This window comes from Gossypium arboreum, chromosome 12 (genome assembly GCF_025698485.1).
Source record: "Gossypium arboreum isolate Shixiya-1 chromosome 12, ASM2569848v2, whole genome shotgun sequence".
NCBI classification, from domain to species: Eukaryota; Viridiplantae; Streptophyta; class Magnoliopsida; order Malvales; family Malvaceae; genus Gossypium; species Gossypium arboreum.
Genome location: NC_069081.1, coordinates 59,688,214 through 59,713,124, shown reverse-complemented (window position 1 = coordinate 59,713,124; position 24,911 = coordinate 59,688,214). Strand labels below are relative to the sequence as shown.

The following is a 24,911-nucleotide window of genomic DNA, read 5'->3' as shown; positions in this document are numbered from 1 at the left end:
AAAAATGCCACTAAAGAATGAGCATTAGCGGCGCTTTTTAAAAAACGTCGCTATAGGTTCACCTTTAGTGGCATTTTTTAAAAAAAGCCGCAAAACTTATGCTCAACGCCGTCGTTTTAACTGAGCTTCAGTGGCTTTAGCGGCGTTCTTTTAAAAGCGCCGCTAAAGATTGAGTATTAGCGACGCCTTTTAAAAACGAAGCTAATGCTCGATCTTTAGCGGCGCTTTACAAAAAACGCCGCAAAAAATTTAACACAACGCCGTCGTTTTGTATTGAGCCTTTGGTAGCTCTAGCGGCGCTTTTTAAAAACGGCACTAAAGATCAAGCATTAGCGGCGCTTTTTTTTTTTAAAACGGCGCAAAAGAATTTTGTAAAACACCGTCATTTTGTATTGAGCTTTTAAAAAAGCCGCAAAAGAATTTTGCAAAACGCCATCGTTTTGTATTGAAGTTTCTGTGGCTTTAGCGGCGCTTTTTGAAGAACGCCACAAAAAACATTTCATTTGTCTACTTATAGTTTAACTGGTTTATTTATATTAAAATACAATTTATTTTAATTGAATACTTAAATTCTTTAGAAAAAATAATGACACGAGAAAAAATTTGAAAGTAAAAACATAGAAAAATATTTTTAAAATGAAAAAATTAAAATACTATTATTTAAAATAATTTTAAAGATTTTTGGTATATGACTGATTTTTTTAATTTATATGTTAAATATTTTCTTATATAACTGTAAAAGAGATAGTATTAGTTTTAAAATATTGAATTAATTATCATTATAGTTTAGGGTTTATGGTATATGGTAAAGGGTTTAATATTTATGAGTTACTATTTTAAGGTTTATGGATTATGGGTTTAGGGATTATGGTTTAAGGGTGGTTTAAGGGTTGGGGTTTAAGGTTTAGGTGTTAGGGGTTAGGGGTTAAGGGTTAAGGGTTAAGGGTTAAGGGTTCATGGTTTAAGGTTTATGTTTTATGTTTTAAGGTTTAGGGATTAGGGATTAAAAGTTTAGGGTTTAGATTAATTATTGTTTTTTAATTTATATGATAAATATTTTCTTATATAATTGTAAAATAGATAGTATTAATTTTAAAATATTGAATTAATTATCATTATAATTTAGGGTTTATGGTTTAGGGTTTAAAGCGTATGAGTTACTATTTTAAGGTTTATGGATTATGGGTTTAGGGATTATGGTTTATGGTTTAAGGGTTGGAGTTTAAGGCTTAGGGGTTAGGGGTTAAGTGTTAGGTTTTTAGGGTTTAGAGATTATGTTTATGATTATCACCGGTAAATGTTTCTTTTTCTTACAATGGTTTAGTGTGCAATTATATACATGAACTTTAATTTGATCCATTCTTGTAAATTATTAGCACAATTATTGATATAACATCATTTTATATTTATATATTGCATACAAAAATATTTATATTTATCCAATATAAAAATATTATTGATGTATTTATTTTTTAAAATGTGTATGATTAAATCAAAATTAAAATTTCAACTATACATTTAAACCACAATTAGAATTTCACGCCTATAATTACACATTAAATTGAAATTCATATATAATTCGAGATGTATCTCTATCAAAATTTAGGTGTATACATATAATTAAATGCCATTTAGAATAATGCTTGTATTGTTGTGTCATTTTGTAATTTTTTAATTCATCGATTTCATTTTATTTCATTAAAAGTTTCCTTTTGTATTTTATATGATAATTTAAAATTATAAAATTTTTCAAAAAAATTAAAAATTAAAAACTAAAAATTTAATATTTAATATTTAATATTTTAGTCTATATTTCAGTTAAAAGTTAAATATTCAAAATTAAAAAAATATAAAAAATAATAATCTTAGCACAAAAATTTTGAAAGAAAAATAGAAAAAATATGTTAAAAATGAAAAAAATTAAAATTAAGCAATAGTGGCGTTTTCAAAACGCCATACAAAAAATAAACTATAGTGGCGTTTTTGGTAAAAACGATGCAAAAAATTGAGCTATAGTGATATTTTTGTTAAAAACACCGCAAAAGACCATTACTTTACCAAAAAAAGGAAAATCAAAATCCCGCTCACTCCAAAAAAATAACTTTTGGTTACCCGCTCGTTACTCCCTCTTCTTCTCAACAGTGAACACATTTCAATTCATTCACCAAAGTATCAGCTGGCAGAATCATTTCCAATTTTCCATTTTTCATTTTCTTCCAAAACAAAAACCCCATTGTTGCAAACTGGAATTTTGTGGAAACTGAGTCTCTCCCTTTTCTTTTTCTCTTCTTTTGGCTCTGGAATTTGAAAAACGAAAAAAAGAAAAAGGATGAGTACTGAAGCAGCTAATAGAAGCACCACCGGAGCTCTGACGGAGAAACAACAGAAAACCGATGAATTGAAGCCTTTTTCTGCGCTTACTGCAGAACCCAAGAAAGTTATCATCAAAAGCACCGACATGAAAGATGACATGCAAAAAGAGGCCGTCAATATAGCCATTTTCGTTAGCTTCTTTTCTCTACGTTACAAGATTCCTAATTTTTATGGATTTTTTATTGGAATTATTTTCTGTGTTTTCTTCGTTTGATCTTGATTTGTTAGTAAATACTGTAAATTTGCTGACTTGGAGTGGTTTTTCCTTCTGGGGGTTTTGACTAGGCTTTCGAGAAGAACAATGTAGAGAAAGATGTAGTAGAGTACATTAAGAAAGAATTCGACAAAAAACATGGACCTACTTGGCATTTCATTGTTGGTCACAATTTTGGTAAACCCAAATTTCCATTAGATTCAATTTTCATGGAAAATAGAGTCCAAGATATCTGTTATTTTTAAGCGATGCTGTTGTTTTTTACTTAAAAACAAGCATATCATAGCTTAAATGAGTTATCATTTCCATCGTGCATTAAGCTATCATAACTGCCATTGATGTTAGATTGGATTGTCTTAAGCTTAGACCTTATGATTTTTCAGTGTGGTTCATCAATCGCTTGCCCTAAATCCCCAAATAAAATTTAGCTACTCTTTTTCTCTCGATCTGAAATAATAATAATAAAAAAAAAACTAAAAAAGGCACAAATGGTTTTTGGAAGCAAAGCAGAGTGAAGAAAATCCTTCACTGTTATTCACTCTGTTTTTGCCAATGAAGTTCCTCTTTTGATTCATTTCCGGTATAAATTCCAAAATTATACAAACACCAAAATTTTCTTTTTACGACTCAATTTCTTATCTCGTTTCTTGTATCTTTTGTTGTTGAAAGCAAGTCCCAACAGGACTATGCTTCGTTCACTTGGTCGCCGCCACTTTTCGAATTTAACTAGAACAAAGGCCAAATGAAACTTTGCTAACAATGTCTCTGAGTACAACACTGTCCCCGCTTCTCTCAATGCCAAATGAAGGTTTACCATAGCAAAAGTGGCCATTTCATTCTTTATCGAATTATGTGTTAATTATTTAGAATGGCTCTTGAATTTTATTTATGTCATAGGTCTCTTTGTACAAATTTTTGATCTTAACCTGTAGGAAATGCAAGAATGCTAACCTCGCAATTCAAGTATCCCTCTTTTTTGTTTGTGCGATATTTTATTTGTTTAATTTTGATATTCTTTTAGTAGCTCAAGATTGATATTCCTATTTTCTTGCTAACCTCAAATTATTCAACCTAGTTGTTAATTGTTATCTTTCATGTAAGCTTGAATTCTATTTTCTCACAATTTATACCGGAAATGAATCGAAAGAGGAACTTCATTGGTAAAAACAAAGTGAATAACAGTGAAGGGTTTTCTTTACTCTGTTCTTATTTTTGTTATTATTTTAAGAGTAAAGTCTAGGTGTTGTTGTTATGCTATATTGCTTGGACTTATTCTTTGTTCTGTACAATTCAATTTTTATTTACTTTTATTTAGTGAACTGCGAGTAGAAGGACTAGAGACACTGGATTATTTGGATAACCTGCAGAATAGAGAGCAGTTCACTAAACAAGGGAATGCAATAACATTTGAATCAGGAGTTAGTCTAAAATTTTTAAAGCAGGCTTATATTTTCTGTCTTTTCAATTCTATTTTGTATACATTGTTTTATGTTTACCGTTCTTGTTGATGAAAAGGTGGATAAGATATATCTTAGTGCACCAACAAAAATTGCCATCTTGGACCACGAAAGGAAGCGAACATTTGAGTTTTTGAGTTGCGAAAGGATGGACTTCCCGATGCTGGTGAGTTTATTGTTTTTATAAGCTTCTATCCTAATTTAGAGCACCATGGGTAGGAGATTTGAATATTTAACCATTTTTCTACAGGGTAACCGACACTTCAAAAAGGGAAAATTTGAACTTGCCAAGGCAAAATATGAAAAGGTAGTATGTCAACTGTTTTAAACAGATCTTATATCTCCTTTGGGATCATGAACTATGCTTTAAGCATCAACCAAATATGTAAGCCCAATAAGAACAATTAAAAGAAATTGGCCTACATTGTGGTAAACAAATATGGTGATAAATGATAGAAAAACAAAATAAATAACCCAGATCTGAAAACCAAGCTTAACATCCAATCCAAATGAATTGGTAATGGCTATAGGGTAAGCCTAAATACACTTTATTTAGTAGATGTTCATGTGAAATCAGTGAAAGTGTTTTCTACTGTGGTACATTGAAGTTCATATGTAGCTCAATTCCATGTGTTGCTTTATTTATAGGTGCTTCGGGAGTTCAATCATGCTTTGCTGGGCCGCCACACCACTGGCAGAACTTGATCTTACGGACTCTTCCTGCTGGTTACCTGGAAATTGGGGAGTCTGCCGCTGAAGGGGCAATAAGGGAAACATGGGAAGAGACAGGTGCTGAAGTGGAAGTCATTTCCCCTTTTGCACAACTGGATATTCCCCTTATTGGACAAGTTAGAATAAACATCCTTAATTTACTTATGTATCTCATTTACATTTATGGAAGATGTTTATGTATCTAACATCGCTTTGTCTTTTTTGGAGCAGACTTATGTAATCTTCTTGGCAAAGCTGAAGAAGCCCCAATTTTCACCAGGACCAGAATCATCCGAGTGTTGTCTCTTTGAATTGGATGACATTCCCTTCGATTCTTTGGCATTTTCTTCCATTTTTGTTACTTTGAATTTGGTATGAGCTTTTTCTTTTTCTTTCTTTCCATAAATGTAAATGTGCTTAAAATTTATCTAAAAATTCTCATCGACATAAATTTTCATAAATTGTATTATCTCTCTATTATTGGTAGATTGCCCATTTATTTAAACATAATATTTAAATTCTAGATTTAAATTCATTAATTTTATATTTAGTTTTAAAGTTAAAATTTTAATAGAAAATTTAATTTAATTAATATTTTTTATTTATCCTTAAAAGTATATAGTTTAAAGTTCAAATTTCAAAAATAAAACATAATATAGAAAATAAATATTATTTAATTAAAATATTTTTAAAGGTTATATTCTTTAGCGGCGTTTGTGAGAAAAGCGCCGCTAAAGGTCTATTCTATAGCGGAGTTTGTAGAAAAAGCACCGCTAAAGGCCATGGTCTTTAGCGGCGTTTGCGGGAAAAGCGCCGCTAAAGGTCATGGTCTTTAAATAAATGCCGCAAAGTTTATAGCAGCGTTTTTTGCGGCGCTTGTGAAAACGCCGCTAAAAGTCTGTTCTCCTGTAGCGAATCCTCCCTTTATTCATATGAAATATAATATTTTTCTCATTCATAATCTCAATTTGAGATCCACTATGAATATATTTTAAAACCAATGGATTAACCATCACAATATATTAATATATTAATATATTAGCTCTTCTAGAGCTTTCGACTAATTTTGTACTACCAAATATTAGAATAATATTGGTTTTTATTTTCTTTTGTGCTTGCGTGCACTTCGGGGAATGCAATAGATTTATTAGGACAAACTTATAAACATCCTAATAAATTCTTTATTTCATAATCACCATCGCAAACATGCATGGATTTCAAATCAAAATCTATCTATTCATGTTGTCATGATTAGTCTCCAATTATAATAAATATGATATAATAAATAAATCATAGTAAAGTATACCTGATATTCTTTAATATCATCGTTATCACCTTCGCTATTATCACAAGCACACGTAAGGATTATATAAATTTCTTTACATAATGATTACCCATAGTGTGCAAGCCCCAATTGAAGACTGAAATAGTAATAGCTCTAGAAGGCAATCGACAACAACTTGAGTAGCAAATTTGGAGTGATTGACTATTGCATTGGTTGCTGCTTGAAAGGGGTAAGGCTTGATGAAAGGGAAAATTTTTTTGTGACTTATGGAGAAAAACAATTAAAAGATAATCGTGTTGATAACATTAGGTATAGGAAGTATAAATGAAGTGGAGATCTACTTCTAATGACTATTAAAATTTAAAGTTTATCAAAACTTATCTTGATCTTGATGTATATCCACTTAATAAAATATCCATAACAAATATTACGATATTTCGATCAAAAAATAATTTATTGTAACTCATTAATATTTAGATATACGAAATACAAATTTTGAATTTTTAAGAATTTTTTTGTGAAATTCAACTTAAATATATAAACTATATTTTAAAAGTTAAAATATAACCATTACAAATTTTAATATACAATTTATATATTTGAAATAAATTTGAATAAATAATAATTTTATGTTCCATATAAATATTACATAAAATCCACTAAATTATAAATAAAGGTTAAAATATCATTTGCTTTCAAAAGCACTTTTTCCAAATGCAAAATTTTAAAAATAAAAAGTAATTTCACCTTTGAGTTCAAAAACATTTTTGGCTCCAAAATTGTTTATTTAACTTTGCTCATAACTCTAAAAGTGATTTTAGAATAAAAATACTTTGAAAAAGTAATGCTAAACAAAGGATAAAAACAATAGATCTTATAGCTTTGTAAGTCAAATAAATAATAATTTTAGAAATTCTTAATTATATTATAAATTATAATATTTTGTAGAGTTTAGAAAAAATCAATAATATTTTGTAAGTTAAATATTTTTTCTGATTTTCTAGCAAATTTTTATTTTAAAATTATTATCAATTTATTATTTTTAGTTTTTAAGTAATTTAAATCTAAATCTTAAATTAACCATTGTTTTTGGGTTTAGATTAATTTGATATATATATCCTTGCTATAATATTATTCACTTCACTTATAATATATAAATAATTATTTTTCCAAAAAATGTTTTTAGAATTAGAATCTAATTGAAATTCAAATCTAAAATTGAATTATCTAAACAATAAATTTAATTAATTAAATATTTTGAACTTGAAATATTTTAATTCCAAAAAATTGAAAATAATGAATTTGTTAATCATTCATATAAAATTTAAAATTTTAAAATTTTAAAATCCAAATTTCAATGACGTAAAAGTTACCTAAATTAAGATTGAAAGCTTGAGTGTGGTAAAAGAACAAAGATATAGCCTCCTAAATAAAATTTGGTGATTATATAGTTTAAAGTCTAAAAATGAGAGGAAGAAAAGGATGAAAATTAATTGACCGTAAAACTACAAATCTATAACTATCAATTAAAGTTATCCCAAGCAATAGAATTTCTTAATTTGAATTGAGGTTTCATAATTTTAAGATAAATAAACTTGGTTATAAATTAAAATTTTGAAGAGAATTAAGTATATCTTGCCATCTTTTGTGCCCAAGGAAATACAAGAGAAAAATAAAATAAAGAAACAGAAAAAGGAAAGAAAAGGCATGTGCATGTGCATGTGCATTTGTTTTATATTTTATGTAATATTATATTTAAGGTATTATATATTTATATGATTTTTTGACGAATTTATAATTTATTTTCTATAGATTTTTACACTTTCATCATTTGTGCTACATTCATATTTTGTGTGCAGTGTTTTAGTTATATTATATTTGTGTCTTATATAGGGTTGGATTGGTTAATTAAATTAGTTGGATCAAGAATCAAATGGTATATTAATTTAGATAAATAATTTAATTGGTTTTGAACAAATCACTATAAACCAATTAAACAAAGCTAAAAATAATCAATTGAACTATTTTTTTATTTTTAAATTCTTTCTAAATTTTATAATTTTTTAAATTATTTAATTAAACTTGGACCACTCCACAAATTGTTAAAATTTTTATTTATTCTAAAAATTATAAAATATAAATAAAATTAATAGTAAAACATTTTAACTTTCCTAAAATATAAAAATTAATTTTCGCCCGCCTTGAAAATTTATGGCTTCGTCACAGGTCATATAGTCATGTTGATATGTAATTGTCAATCTAATTACCATTATTAAAATAACTTTCAATTTTATATCATGAATCATCAATTTTTTTGTCATAAACATATTCAACATATTGTTAGAATTTCCATTATACTTGTATGAACATATTTAGAATATAAATATGAATTGAAAAATATACAATACATAATAAAATGTATGATTTATAATTAATAATAATAACAACATATTTAGTATGAATAGAATTAAAATAATAAAATTAGTTTAAACTGTGAATAAAAAGAAATTTAATTTAATTTAATATATAATAGTTTATCATGGTATTGTCCTATTCTCTTTTTCTATAGCACCTAAAAAGCTATTATGTTGGCTAACAAAGCTTTTAAGATTCTTGTTATATTGAGTTCAAATCCTATTGTTTGCATATTTTTCTTGATTTAAATTTTTTATTAATTTTATATAAATATATGAAATTGTAGAAATACTTTATAATAGTAATATTAATTATTTAAAATATAATATTTTTAATAATTTTCTTTATTAAATTAATATCGAGTTAGAATCGTAACGTTAACTTAATCAAATACTTATAATATAAATATATTTATATAAATTTAGACACATTAATAATATTTCAATCTAGATTTCGTGTAATAGTGTAATGTTTATGTTATTTTAACTTTCAAAAATTATGCTTACGATGTTTTAATGGTTTTATGATGCTAAGTTAGTATTCGTTGACCATATTTATATAAGGTATCCTACAATGATTGTAGTTTTATTGATTTTAGAAATATTATAAAATAACAGAGTTAATAAGTAAAAGCATCTTTTCATTATTAACATGAGAATGAAACTTAAATTTAATAAAATATTTAAAAGTCCCTAATTCATTTTTCTTAAAAATTATCTTAGCATTATTTTAAAACATGATTGGAAGGCAGTGATTTTAGATTACCCTATCCTATTTAATTTAAAAGTGTGCCAAAGTGGAGAGAGTTATAAGAAAAAGTTAAGTAAACTTACTTATTCACGTAGTTTGAAATAGTTAATATGTAAATTATTTATTGTTTATATAACGATGGTTATATTCGCTTTTGAGGCGGCATTGTTTGTCCATTTAAAAAAGGTTCCTTATGAGGAGAAGATGGTCTTTAATATATGTAACCACAGTCTAATCCTAAGGTAATCAATTCAGGATTATTTCCCCCTTAATAGTTTCCCATAGTGAGGAAGGGTTTAGGATTAGACTGTGGTTTACCATTTGTGCTTATCCTAAACCCTTCCTCATTTAAGGATGGCCCCTCGTTCGTCAAGTCCTCCAACATTCGAGGTTTTTGGTCCTTAATTTGTGATTTTGTTGCTAAGTTTTCAGGAAATTGTTTTTGTTGGACTCTCATTGTATATATTGTTTCAAGTCAAAAATATTTATACTGTCTGGACGATAAAGAACTAGACAAAAACTCTTCTCATCAGGGTGTTCACCTTGATGGTTAAGTTTGCTGAAGAATATGCGTCAAATTCTCTCCTTGCTCGCATTTATCAACAGAGCAATGAAGGTTTGTTGTCTCCATCATAAAATGAAAGGGGTACTTGCTTTTTGAAACATTGTCTTGTACTAAACTAAGGTCTTTCACTGCTTTTTTGGCTTCTAAAATTATATGGGACATTAGTTCCCGTTTGTGTTGTAATCTTTCTTTCTTTCCTCATTAAATGAAATTAGTCAAAGAAAAAAGTATTTTATATAGATCATCCTTCCATGTGCTGATTACAATATTTACTGACACACTGTGTCTTCATCCAGCTTTTTTACTATAACGACACAGGGAATCAACAACAGCTCATTCAATATCATCTCCCATTTTAGAGAAATTTAAAAAGTAAAAGAAATTGTCCGCAGCATAACAGTTGTCTAAAAATCTCTACCTCACTTACGTGTTCATCTAAATATTCATACATACAAATATATAGTATTAGAATATATACATGCATAGTACGACAATATCGAGGAAGGATTGCAATCTTAATTTGTCAGATGTCTTACACTAGAAACACTTCGCTATTGTTCACAGTCTGGATGTTCTCTAGAAATTAATGGCAATATTTATCAGATCATATATTCTTTGGAATTTTACTGTTTCAGATTCAATGAATGTTCATCAAATATTCTTCTGCAACATTAGAATAATAAAGGGTCTTGTTACAGATTTTTTCAGCTGCAAACAAGAAAAATCATATGCTGATGCTTTGCTGCTGTCATAATTTATGTCAATGGCTATGGCTATGGCTATGGAATGGTAAAGGTTTATGATATATATCAGGTGTTGATTATCGTTTGTCCAAATTTACAAGTTGAAATCTTATGAATTGGCAATGGTAGCTTTCATGAACATACTGCTTAACAACTTAACATTAAACTTACATGAAGATTTGAGACACGCGGGGAAGAAGGATTTATGTCATGTGTTCATTATTGTTTGTCCAAATTTGCAAGTTGAAATCAAGAATATGCCTTGTCAAATGATCGGGATATTTGAGCAATCAGCCAAAAAGGGACCCTTGCTTACAGGTTTAGGGTTAATTAGTTAAAAAATAATAATAATCATTTAGTAAATTAGTTTGTTTTTCCGAAATTTAATAAAATAAGTTAATTTTGTAGGGAAAAACAAAAAGCACTCCCTAAAAAAATCACTTTCTACTAAAAACATTTTTTTTACACGTCAATTTTTTTATTAGCCGGTCAAATTTTCCTAAATTTTGAGAAAACCGGCCTAATTTACTAATTAACTTTTAAAAATAGCCTCTTTTCTTTTACTTTTTCCTAAATTTTGAGAAAACCGGCCTAATTTACTAATTAACTTTTAAAAATAGCCTCTTTTTTTTTACTAATTAAGCCTAGAGGTTTATGATAATATCTTCTTTTTATTCCCAAATGGATTGCGTTTTGATAGAAACTTCAAGAAATGCTAAAACAACACAAGAGAAATATCTTAAAAAGGTAATGCTCTTTTTTTTTTTTAATTTCTTAGCTACTTTACAGTATACAGACGTAGCGTATATATATACAATGGAGAGATCTAACTACTGTAAACAACCCTTAACAATAAAACTAATTTTATCAACAACCTAACCATCTTACTAATGTTTAACACGTGCATATTTACACACTATAACATTCATCCAACTTCCTCGAGTGGTTTGACTCGAAGAAGATGTCGAAAAAGAGTAAAGACAAAAACAGTCAATGGTTTGGTAAGTATATCCGCCACCTGATCACAAGCAGGAACTTCACCAACAACCAAGTCACCACTAGCGACCTTCTCATGAAAAAAGAACAGATCAAGTTCGACATGTTTAAACTTTGAGTGCAGAATCGGATTAGCCGCAACAGCTACAGCACTAGAGTTATCACACCATACCATTGGAGGATCAACCAAACTGATTTTGAGTTCTATCAATAAGGACACAAGCCAGGCAATATCACTTACAACGGCGGCTAAACTTCGATATTCAGCTTCTGCCGTAGACCGAGAAACAACTTGCTGTTTTTTAGAAGACCAAGATATAGGTGTATGGCCAAAGTAGACACAGTATCCTGTTGTAGGCCGACGATCATCAAAATCAAGACCCTAGTTTGCATCCGCATATCCTACCAATGACAGACGATCAGAACGACAAAACATTAGGCCATGAGAAAGAGTACCACGTAGATATCTCAAGATACGCTTTAATGCCACCATATGAACTGTAGTGGGCGTATGCATGAACTGGTAGATCCGATTAACTGCATAAGCAATATCTGGGCGTGTTAAAACAACATATTGAAGTGCTCCAGCCAGACTGCGATACTCAGTTGGATCAGCAAGAGGTTCATCCTCATCTTTAGACAACATGGACGAACTGGTCATCGACGTATGCACACCTTTAGCATTAGTCATAGAACTCCTATCAAAAAGCTCGCGGATGTATTTTTGTTGACATAAATGAAGACTGCCAGAGGAAGATCGACTGACTTCAGTGCCCAAAAAATAATGCAGATCACCCATATCCTTTAAGGCAAACTTCTTGTGTAACTGCTAAACAAAACAGTTTATCTCGTCGGTAGCACTACCACTAATAACAATGTCATCCACATAGAAAGTAAAGTCAGAGGTAACTTTGACAAATAACGATGCATCAGCTTTTGATAGAACAAACCCAGTAGACATTAAAAACTCCTTTAACTTGTTAAACCAGGCACGAGGAGCTTGCCATAGACCATACAAAGCTTTTGTCAGACGACACACCGGTTTTTCACCATTCAAACCATTTTGAACAAAGCCAGGAGGCTGCTGCATAAAAACCTCATTAGTCAAATCACCGTTTAAAAAGGCATTGTTGACGTCAACTTTCCGGAGATGCCATCCACAGGACACAGCTATTGATAGAATGAGTCGTATAGTGGTAGGTTTGACCACTGGACTGAAGGTCTCTTGAAAATCAGAATTGGGTACCTGTGAACAGCCCTTGGCGACCAAACATGCCTTTCATCGTTCAATTGTTCCATTAGGATTTTTCTTTACCTTAAACAGCCATTTGCATCTAATCACCTTTTGGCCAGGAGGAAGAAGACTAAGTTCCCACGTAGAATTAGCAAGCAGAGCATCGTATTCAGCCTGAACAGCAAGTTTCCAATCCGGATGAGCAAGAGCCTTGTCAATAGATGCTGGGTCAAAATCATTTGTAGTGACAGTCAAAGCTTTAGGTTTAAAAATTCCAGCCTTAAATCGATCGACCATGGCATGAGTATTGATAGGAGATGCAAGAGGAATAGTAGCAGCAGTAAGTGCAATAAAAGGGTCAGAGGAAGTAGAAGGAGGTGACTCTTGAACACCAGTCTCTAAATCAGTCCGTACGTCAACTGAAGTAGATTGTAATGGATTAGAGGTAGATGAAGTAAGATGCGGTGAGTCACAAGAATTTTCAGGCAAAGATACCGGCTCAGAATGCTGTCAAGTCACCGTAATGGGAAAAGACCAAACAACTGGGACATAGGAGGAAGTACACGCCGAGAACTGAACATTAGTAGGAACAGACGCTGGAAACAAAAATCGATATTCATTAAAAACAACATGCCGAGAGACAATTATCTTGCCACTAGGCATTAAACAATAATAACCTTTATTCTGCGAGCTATAGCCTAGAAACGTAGAAGGTTGAGATCGAAAATCAAGCTTATGTCTAACAAACGGTCGTAGGTACGGGAAACAACAGTATCCAAAAACCCGAAGATGGTCATATGTTGGTATACTACCAAAAAAAACATTGATAAGGTGTCTTACCTTACAACACTTGAGTGGGCAGACGATTAATGAGATGGACCCCGCTGCAAAAAGCATAGCCCCTGTAAACCATAGGGAGATTCGCCTGAGCCAAGAGAATGAGACCAGTCTCCACAATATGTCTATGTTTACGTTCAGCAACACCATTTTGTTTAGAAGTGTAAGGACATGTAATGCGATGAAAAATCCCATGAAAGGCTAGAACGGACGCAAAAACACGAAACTCTCTACCCCAATCACTTTGAAATTTCTTAATACGCTTCCCAAACTGTGTAGAGACCATCTGCTGAAACTGTAGAAAACAATCCACGGCTTAAGACTTGGGTTTGATCAAATACACCCACGTAAACCTATTACACATGTCAATGAACGACACATAATACAAATTGCCTTCACAAGGAATAGAAGCCAATCCCCACAAATCAGATACAACTAACTTAAACAATTCATCATATTCAGTATTAGAAGTAGAAAAGGGCAATTTATGTGATTTCCCTTGTTGACAAGCTATACAGATATTATCAAGAGATCTTTTATTTGTAACAATCTGACAGTTACCAAGAATAGTTTTTACAATAGAGGAAGAAGGATGACCAAGCCTTCTATGCCACAAAGTAAAAATATCTCCCGTAGACCGATCTTGAACGTTAGTGTTGTAAGCAGAAGGAGATGGAACAATTGAAGCAACAAAAAACTGATAGAGCCCATCACTAACTTGGCCCCGCATTAAGATTTCGTGTGTCTAAATGTCCTTAATCACACAATAAGACGGATGAAATTCAAAGAATACATTGTTGTCAGTAGCAAATTCAGACACAGACAATATATTTTTCTGAATACTTGGTGTACACAAGACATTTGATAGATGTAATAACTTATTCGTTGTAGGTAAAACAGTACTCCCAATAGACGAAATCTTAGTGGGTACCCCATCACCCATTAAAAAAGAAGACTCACTGGTATATGGAGATGATGCATGTAGATCATACGCATTCTGACACACATGATGAGTAGCACCTGAATCTGGGCACCAGGATGTGCTACCTACCGGTAACGGTAAATACGAGTCAGTACTATTAAAATTTGAGTCATATGCCATGGCATCAGAAAAATCGGATGCATTAAAATCAGGAAGCCTGGGTATGCCAATAAATTGAGACGAGTCATACTGGGACGAGTCAACATCAAAAACACGGGCTCTCGGTTTTGTCCACCATGGAACTGCAGAAACATTAACACAATTAACATTGGGGTTAGAAAAATCTTTCTCATCACTGAGACGAGGCCGGACAGATCCACTAGGCCTAGAACTCGAATTAACACCAAGTGGCCCACGCGCCCTAGCACCATTAGCATGATCGGCACCTGAATGTTGGCCCATGTAATAGTTAGAATAACGCCCAGCACTATTACCAACCGCATGCAGCCCAGGAGTAGTGGACCGATTCCCAATTGCTACAAATGGATTTGGCCCAGATGGCATAGGCAATGCATGTGGCCCACGTATGGGAATATGCCCCACATTAGACCGAAAATACTAAGCAGGAACCTCGGTAGCAGACACCCCCCAATTTTGACTAGGAAGCATCCAATTCTGACCACGCCCATAATCACTCCTACTTGCGTCAAGACACGCATCCACAGTCGGCCTAGAAGCATGCCCTCCTTGAAACACCATCGGAGTAACAATTTGGTGTGGCTCATCACGATGATACCGATAGTAACATCGTTGGGCAAGATGCCCATACCAAGCACAGATCTGACACTGGATCCGACTACGAAACCCCCGTCCACGACCACTCACAGAGGCTCAACCACCACGAGAAGCAACATCCACCACTGGCGACGAAGAATCGTCCAGAAAGTTCGCAGCAACCAACACGTCGGACACCGATCTCATCTGCCCAGCCTCACATTCAAGAAACGCATCAACAAGATGTTGAAACGGCAACGAAGCAGACGAAAGAGACGTAGATGAAACTACATCATCAAATTTGAACGAAAATTCAGTAAGTAAAACGGCCATCCTCTCACCCTCCGAGATCGGTGAACCGGAAGCTGCAAGAAGAGCACATAGACCTTTGATTTTATCAACATAAGCACGAATGGAAAAACTACCTTTCTTGAGGGAATGCAGTTCGTGACGCAGATGCGACTGCTTTGCGCTAGTATCGACCGCAAATAAACTGCTAGCCATCATCCACACATCACATGCGGATCGAATATCAGTAAACGATGACAAAAATGAGGAACTGATCGTAGACAATAACCACGAGGTGAGAAGATTATCTTGCTGAGTGAAGATCGTGGCAGATGGATTCGCAACAAGGGAGCCATCGGAGTCATGAACATATCTCGCCGGAGTAGATAAAGTCCCGTCAAGAAACCCGAGCAAGTCATAACCAGTAAGAATAAATCTTACCTGTTGCTACCATTGAAGAAAAGTACCCTCATCAAGCTTCACAACATCATGCCTAGGGAAGGAAGTAACGATCCGATCACTAGTAAACACCGAGCTACCAGGTTCAATAGAGTCAGAATCCGGAGAGTGCGTGAAAGCCATGCCCACAGATCACCGAGCGACTGATACCATGATAGAAACTTCAAAAAATGCTAAAACAACACAAGAGAAATATCTAAAAAGGTAATGCTCTTTTTTTTTTTAATTTCTTAGCTATTTTGCAATATACAAACATAGTGTATATATATACAATAGAAAGATCTAACTACTGTAAACAACCCTTAACAATAAAACTAATTTTATCAACAGCCTAACCATCTTACTAATGTTTAACACGTGCATATTTACACACTATAACACGTTTTAACTATATGGATTCTTGATGCTAACAGCATCTTCCATTCAGATCAGCCAAAAATATATTGAAATGGAATCTTAATGTAAAATATATATATATATATATGAGAGAAAAGATCAGTATCAATCTTTCAATTTGTAGTTAAAAACCTGATGGTCTCTTCTAATTCTTCATATAGTTACAGAAATCTGGTTTCCTTAGCAAGGCCATATCCCACATAAATATAGATTATTTCTCAATTTCTGGGGCTGGTATAAAAGCTATGCAAAGAGCACAGCTCAAAAATGGGGACGGTGGGCTAAAAAAGTGATTGTATTATATCAAAAACTAACCAAAACGAAGGTTTCACCTTGACCGGTAAAAGGAAATACTAAGCTCTTGACCGATGTTCCCATCGGGATCAATCAAACGGAACGATTCAGTATGAGATGAACCACGAGCTCGTTCAAAGTTAGACCACAGGTACATAAGTTCATCATCATTATCAAGCTCTTTTCCACGAATCATTCCAGCACCAACAACGACTGAACTCATGAGCCTAAAAGCATCAATATCAGCTTTCGATGGCCTGCGTTTAACTGCGTACCCAACTTTCCTTCCATTACAGTACATATTCCACAATGGCATCGACAATACTGAATCCGAGCTCGAAAAATTCCCTGAAACGGTGCAGTCCAGCGCAATTCGGAGGATACCACCCTGCATTTCTCGAGCCAAAACAGCTGTAGGAACTGCAAACTCTAGGAGGAGAAATGGGTTGATGGACTTGGAATTTGCTTGGATACAGAAGCTGAGTTTTCCCCTACGGTAACCGAAGATGGTACCTGTTATTACACTAGGAAAAGTAGTGTAAACAGGCTTTAGATAATAGGTTTGAAAGTAGCATTCATGTTTGATTTCTTAACCGTGGTTGAAGGTGCGGTTGCAGGTTGGAATAAGGAGTTCCATAAGGGAGCACAAAATCCGCCATGAACGGACTTGCTTGTGGCACTCAACGGAGGTAACACCATTTGTAACGTGGGTGGCAGCAACAATTGTTAGGCAGGACATGGTTATTTGCCCTTATGTCAAATATGGAAGGTTGCCTGTGGGTTGTTGCAGATGTGGTTTAAGCTTACATCCTTATATATAAGTGGGGAGAGCAGAGGAGAGTATCTTTTTGGATTTATATTTATAAAAAACAATTTTATTTGTTACCTTAATTGCTATATTTATTTATTTCATATAATCATAAATTTAACTTTAAATGTTTACTTATTTTTGTCATTATTTTTTGGATCATTTTAGTTCTCAATCTTTAAATCTTATCTAAAATGTTAAAAGAGGGTTAGTAGAATCAAGTTAGTGATATCGGGTATTTGATTAAGATACTGAAAATAGGTTAGAAGTGTTAATAATAAAATAAAATATTATAAAAATAATCGAGACTAAAACTTAAGTAGAAAATCAAAATTCGGTGCCTGGGAATTAATTTTCTTAAAAGGATTTTAAAAACAAAGCCGAATTTGAAAATAGTTAAAGAAAAGAATTTTAATTTGAAATAAGAAGTGACTTGTAAAAGGGTGAAAACTGAAAGTTTGAAAACTGAAAGTTTGAAAACTGAAAGTTTTAAAGGACAAATTTTCCAAAATTTAAATATATGTTTTCATCCCCTTGCCTATTTAAACTCAAGAATGTCACTTTTCCTTCATCACTTTAGCCATTTGAAAATTTTTCTAAAATTTAAATCTAAGTTTTTCTCTCAAAATTAACTCATCCCTATTGATTTTCTAGCTTTCCAAACACCAATTCTTCCTTCAATTTTAAAGAAAATTCCTCTTTTCTTCATCAATTTCTTCAATGTTTCTCAAACGTTTTTCATCAAATTAGATCTACACTATGCCGTTTTTCTCAAATTGAGGTAATACTCTGATTCTTATTGTTAATTCTAAGCTTGTTTTTATAATTTGAAATTTGATCAACTATTACGAGATCTTAATAGATTTAAAGCTTTCAAATAAAAAAATTTGACTTAAAAATGGCGAAACTCAAAAAATGAAGTTAACTGGCTGTTTTAAATTGATTTCAACTTATTTTGAACTAATTAAAATGTTAATGAACTCCTAATAGATAATTAAAGAATTTTTAGGGATTGAGAATTTTCCTTCTTTGAATGTTCATGTAAGCTCAATTTTCTAGAAAGGTTAGATATGAGAAATTTGATGAAATTGAGGGCTTAGATCTATTATAATATGATACTTAGGAAGTTTAGAAACTTGTTTAAGGGTTAGAGATGAAAATTGAGCAAGGAAATCTCTTATTTCGACTAACTAATTAGAATTCGGTATTAGGAAGGGAAAAATATGGATATTCAATTTTTTAGTTGTTTGAATATGATTAATGCTATAAATGATGAGTTTGTATTGTGATTAATATTTATGCAAAGTGTCGGATCCAACGGGAGCCTCTACAAGCAAATCGTAGGGCAAAAAAAAGCTTATCTAGCCTTCGACAATTGAACGAAAGTGATCCCGTGAGTGATCGAAATTGCTGCTACTAAGCACGATTCCTTAAGTTAAATGGGAGTTTAGGTTGTTGTAAACACCTAACCTAAGTTCTGAGTGCAAGTTTCCTTAATCAATTTATTATTATTATGCAAATATGCCTATGAGGTATGATATGTGATTCATATAGTGATGTAATTGCAAATGTTATATGTTTAAGACTAAATATGATATGAGGCTCGTTGGTTCCATGCACACTATATGATATCTATATGATAAGGCTCTTTAAGCATTATGTGAGCACTTGATGTGTAACACCCTTTACCCATGTCCGACGTCGGAACAGGGTACGAGGCATTACTGGACTTAATAGTTCACAACATGCAAAAACCGGGCTACAAAATTTCTTTTAATTCAAAACTTTTGATACACATGCATAATGTCCCACACAAGGGCCTATGAAGCCCTAAACATGCATTGAAGGTAGTTAGGGACTAAATCAAGAACCTTAGAAAGTTTTGGAAAAACTCAAAAAATTTCTTTCCATGAAATAAGGTCACACGCCCGTGTGTACGTAGGGACACGCCCATGTCCTCAAGTCTTGTAACTCTCTGTTTATGACGTCAGCATGCAAATTGTACCACACGGTTGGGCCACAAGCCCGTGTCTCCAGGCCGTATCCCTCATACGATTGAGACACATGACCATGTCTCAACCCGTGTAGTCAACACTTAGGTTATTTTCCAAGTCTTCATGTTACCCATAAACCCTTACAACCTTATACATATTAAAACCACAATTCATGGCATCGTTTTAGTGATTAAACACTCTTTATTAAGATATATTCATAACATTAACATGTCCTCTTACAAGCAATACATCTACTCATGCAATACCAAGTCTAGATTCCTTAATTCACATTCATAAGACTTGTCATTTTGATGATCACTTTTATCATTGTACTATGGTTACTAACTTATCCATCAAGCACTCATGTCCAACCATTATCACGTTGTTTTTATAACATCATGGCTATGGCCACCTCAATTAGTCATAGAGCATACATCCAACACACATGTCATATTACCAACCATGCATGGAAAACATACATAATCACATCATAAACATTAGACATGACACGAATAGCTTGGTTTACAAGCCATAATCAATATGAGCCACATCTCATGGCCATATACGTATAACTCAATAAAAGCCAATACATTTGGCCAAAGCATAATAATACATGTCAATAAACTAGATCCCTATACATGTCACTCCCTTGAAATTTCTAATATATGCTTCATTATTCCAATTGTAGTGACTTGATAGTGTAATGCTACCTCCGATGATCTCCAACCCCGAGCTAACCTGACAAAGCTAAAAGAAATGGAAAGGAGGGAGTAAGCTTCACGCTTAGTAAGTCCATATGAAAATAATAAGCAGCCATCAACATGCTTCCACCAATTCTTGCAACATGCTCTCAAGGTAATACTATCATAATTGCCTTTTTACTTATATTCAGGTTAAGCTATTTTATTGAGTCATAGTTACTAAATTATTTATATTTGGAGTTATGAAACTCCAAATTAAGATCCGTTAATTTTTCCAAAAACTGGACTCATGTATCTTCTTATCATAAAATTTTCAGATTTTTTAGTTTAGCCAATTAGTACAGTTTTTTCCTTAAATTTACCCCTTTTTTGCTATCTGACAGTTCTGACCCCTCTTCACTAAAAAATAATTATCTCATAATACAGGACTCGAATGATGTTCCCGTCTATTTCTATTGAAAATAAACTCATTAAAAATTCTAAGAATATAAATTATAACCCATAAATATTTTTGTACAATTTTCAATGATTTTCTCAAATCAGAACAGGGGATTTTGAAATCATTCTAACTATGTCTCACAACAATTTAAATATTTCATAATATGGTACACTTTTTCTTACACCATTTCTTCTATATGAAACTAGACTCATTAAGATTTAATTTAATAAAATATTCAGCATCTAACTCAATTTTCACAATTTTTGGTGAATTTTTAAAGTCACACAACTGCTACTGTCTAACACTATTTTAGTGCAATATAATGATAACAATCATAAGTTCACTTTCAACTAATCATGAACTCACCATTTCATGAATTCCATGTTCAAATGCACAATATAAGTTAACATGATATTGCAACAAAATTCATAATCATAATTCATACATCTTAGCTCACCAATGTCTCAACATTTTAAAGTCTCACTAATCATAAGCTTAGTGTACATACCTGTACAACTCGTAGTATAGTATACCATTATACCTTTCGTAACATGTCCTCTTCGAGAGTTTCCTTACATCGTACATTGAATTACCCATTGAACACTCATAATACTATTGGATATGTAGAACACTTGCACATAAATGCCACATACACATACGTAGCCAAAGCTACCTCATAACATGTAACGCTCACAATGGAGCTACTCACGAGCTTGCTCATAAAAGCTATCGGTCAAGGTGTAGCTACACAGGTTACTCACACAACCTGTCAGGCATTCGACCAACTCAAGGATTACCTAGCCACCGGTAGGACACACAAGACCATTTCCCGGAACCCAATTACATGTATCGCATCCATAATGAACTCGGACCAATTCAACGAGCTCAGATGCCTCATATATATCATGAACTTGGACTAACTCAAAAAGGTTGGATTTCTTAATTCCTAGTGACATGTCACTTGTATCCTAGACTATTCCTAAGGTTCAAACGAGATTTCTTGATACTTTATCTCTGTCGAACTTACTCGAAGTGTCGATCCCACTATCCAAAGTATCAATTTCCCTTTCATAGAATAATAAGGCATAACTCAAATAGTAAATAAGCTTTTAAGAATTTACATAACATATATCACCTATCATATATTATCATTTCCTTACATTTCATGTAATATTTTTCCATGTCATATTTCCACATCATGTGCACCATTCCATCAACTTTTCCAATGTATTCAATCATACAATTTATGTAATAATAGTCAAGAATTATAATTCAAACATAACACTGCATTATTACTATCATATGAACTTACCTCGAATGCAATTTTGGCTAATTATTCTCTTTTTGTCCTTAACCATGTACTTTCTCGATTTAAGCCCGAATCTCAATTTTCTTGATCTAACATGATGAAATTCACTCATTTAATCATTACATTAATTAAAACATCCTATAATTCATAAATTGGCAAAATGATTGTTTTTCCCTTAGACTTTACAAAAATTACGATTTTGCCCTTAGGATCGTAAATCGATTTTTATCGAATTTCCTCATTTACCAAGCCTAGACAAATTCTTTTTATAACTATAACATCTCACAATTTCAATTTTTTCACACATTTAAAACTTATGTTACAACTTTACAAAATAGCCCATTTTTAGGTGTTTTCATGCAAACTTCTTTCACAAAAGTTGTTTATCACACAACCAAGACTCATTTTCTTCCATAAAAATTCAGCAAACAACATAAATTATCTCATGGAAAAACCTATACTTTCAACCATTTTGTAAAATAGTCCCCCCGTTAGCTAGTTCATGCTACAAGGGTCCCAAAAGTGTAAAAATCATCAAGAAAAGTCATCAAAATCACTTACTTGCAAGAGAACTAAGTGGATGAAAGCTTAAGCTCTTAAAACCCCCTTGCTTGCTACCATTTTCGGTGGGGAAGAAGAAAGGGAAAAAGATGATATCTTTTCTCTTTATTTTATTTTTATTTTAGTCAATCTAGTCACAAAACCCACCAAATTTTGACTTTTTGACCACTTTATCTCCTATGGCCGGCCATGTTTCTTTACAGAGTCTAATTTCCCTTTAAATATTCCCAATTTAGGTTCTCTAGCTATTTGACACCCTCAGCTATCAAAATTGGACTTTTGCACTTTATACGATTTAGTCCTCTTTCGCAATTAAGCTCACAAACGCTAAAATTAAATCACTAAAATTTTCATACACCTTTAAAAACATGTCATCACACATAAAATATTATTAAAAATAATTTCTCCGACCTCAAGTTAGTGGTTCCAAAACCACCGTTTTGACTAGGCCCAAAATCGGGCTGTTACATGATAAGTGCATTATAAGTGAATATGGAAATGTTATGATTATGTGTATATGATAAGTGAAAGTGTGCATAAAATAGTATGTTTAAGTGGATATGTTGGCATTGTGATCTCGTGGAACCATCAGATATCATTAGCATGCTATAGGATTTGTGAGTAATCACCTATATGCTTATGTTTGGGCGTTGAGGCCCCGGGATATGTTAAAGGGATAAGGGAATGTTGAGCTTAGCCCTATTCGTCGAGATATGTTGGTTGTGTTTGGAGAATGTTAGCTATTTGTTACACTTCATAGGATATGTTAGACTCTTTAAGTCATTGGTTGTGTTTAGAGATCCGTTTACCCAATGCATTTTGTTTTATACATGTTTCATAGTCACAAATATCAATATATCAATATAAAATGATGTTATGTTATATTCATGGTGATGCCAAGAATTATTGCCAGTATGCTTTCTTTTAACTATGGATTGTGTGTCTAATTGTAGCAATCTTCGAGAACTCAATGTGCTTAGTTAAGCTTACACTCTTTTATGATTATTTTACAGAGAAATAGCTTGAGTGAGAAGGGGAAATAAGCAAGCCAAGTGATCCAAATAAGGCTATCCTATTGAGTATGTGGAGTGGTTTCCAACTATGAAAATGATGGCAATGTTGGACTATTTTGAGGGATTAGACTTTATTACTTGGGTTTGTAAATGGACATTTTATGGACTGTTTTTAAAGACATTTATAATTGGGTTGTGATTGTTTGATTGTGGTGAATGTTTTGAATATGCTTGATATTGGATTGTATTGTATGAAGAATGACATGCATTTCCCTTAATGAATTATTTTTGTAAATGTTTATATTGGATATTGGATTGTTGGACAAGTTTAAAATGACTATTTGGTGAGAAATGCACCAATAGTGCACTTAGAAATGCATGGAATGCAAATTGGACATGTTGAGTTATTTGGTTTATGACATTAGGAAGGCATGCTAGTACAACTAATTACATTGGGAGTTCAATTATGTTATAGTATGTTATAGAGTGTATGAGCATGATTTGAAGTTTGCTATATGCCATGTTAGAATAGAAAAATTTTCCTAGAAGCACGAAATGTTATGTTAAGTTGTGTGCCAAAGTGTCATATGCAGGTTTTGGGCTATTTCTCCAGAAATTACAACTGACATCGTGACGAGGGGTCAATGTCAAGACGCCCTTTTTTGTGTGATAGTGATAAGGGGCATCATCTAGGTTATGTTGCAACGTAGGGTTTTGCGTGGTCGTGACGTGACAAACTATTATTTTTGAATGGCATTTTGAAATTTTATATGTTTAAGTCTCGTATGTTTAATTTCATAAATCTAATTTTAATTTTGCAAAAAGATTTTTTCTGATATTGCCAAATTTATGATTTAGTCGTTAAACCTTTGTTTTAAAATTACTTGGGTTTTACTTAACTTTTTGGTTAGTTATTACAAATATATTTTTAAATAATACTCTATAGAATAAATATATGTTTTATTTAATGTTCTATGATTGTTCTGTATGAAGTATGTCAAATGACGATTTTACCCTTGGTTGATAATCTGGTTGTTTTGCTAGAAAAGTATGATTCTAGTGTTTCTATGTTTACTTTTAATTGCCAATTGATTATTATGTATGAATTATTGTGAGGTGTGAAAGGTGGTTTTATAGTGTGATTAGTGGTCAATAAGGAGCTCATGCAAGTGGCTAATGTGACATCCCGGATTTAGGTCGGACCATTCTAAATAGGTTTGGGTACCATATTTAGTGGTATCAGAACTAATATTTATCAACTCTTGGGCTTTAAACTTTTGAAAATGAAAATGTTGATTTAGTTTTGAAATAAAATCGAAAAACTCTAAACTTTGGACGAAATACCTTTGTATGAAATTGTTTACTTTGGGGTA

At 32.4% G+C, this 24,911-nt stretch overlaps 2 protein-coding genes across 2 annotated transcripts; one reads left to right on the top strand and one right to left on the bottom strand.

Moving 5' to 3' along the window:
- The first annotated feature begins 2,238 nt into the window (after window positions 1-2,238).
- Window positions 2,239-4,834, top strand: LOC128285129 (putative glucose-6-phosphate 1-epimerase). Its single transcript, XM_053022462.1, has 4 exons — window positions 2,239-2,503; window positions 4,103-4,210; window positions 4,295-4,351; window positions 4,693-4,834. Exons 1-4 carry the CDS (start codon window positions 2,330-2,332, stop codon window positions 4,747-4,749), a joined length of 396 nt encoding a protein of 131 aa, XP_052878422.1. The 5' UTR covers window positions 2,239-2,329; the 3' UTR covers window positions 4,750-4,834.
- An 11,913-nt stretch (window positions 4,835-16,747) lies between these two features.
- LOC108477514 (protein MIZU-KUSSEI 1-like) lies at window positions 16,748-17,452 on the bottom strand. Its single transcript, XM_053022915.1, has 2 exons — window positions 17,308-17,452; window positions 16,748-17,226 (listed from the first exon to the last, which is right to left on the bottom strand). The coding sequence occupies exons 1-2, from the start codon at window positions 17,450-17,452 to the stop codon at window positions 16,748-16,750; spliced, it is 624 nt and encodes a 207-aa protein (XP_052878875.1).
- Window positions 17,453-24,911: the final 7,459 nt, after the last annotated feature.

Excerpts from the sequence above, each read along its gene's own strand:
- LOC128285129 (XM_053022462.1), top strand. The coding sequence starts at position 2,330 with ATGAGTACTGAAGCAGCTAATAGAAGCACCACCGGAGCTCTGACGGAG. Across the intron at positions 2,504-4,102 it reads CCGTCAATATAGCCATTTTC|GTGGATAAGATATATCTTAG; the intron begins GTTAGCTTCTTT and ends GTTGATGAAAAG. Across the intron at positions 4,211-4,294 it reads GGATGGACTTCCCGATGCTG|GGTAACCGACACTTCAAAAA; the intron begins GTGAGTTTATTG and ends ATTTTTCTACAG.
- LOC108477514 (XM_053022915.1), bottom strand. The coding sequence starts at position 17,452 with ATGTCCTGCCTAACAATTGTTGCTGCCACCCACGTTACAAATGGTGTT. Across the intron at positions 17,227-17,307 it reads CAACCGCACCTTCAACCACG|GTACCATCTTCGGTTACCGT; the intron begins GTTAAGAAATCA and ends GTGTAATAACAG.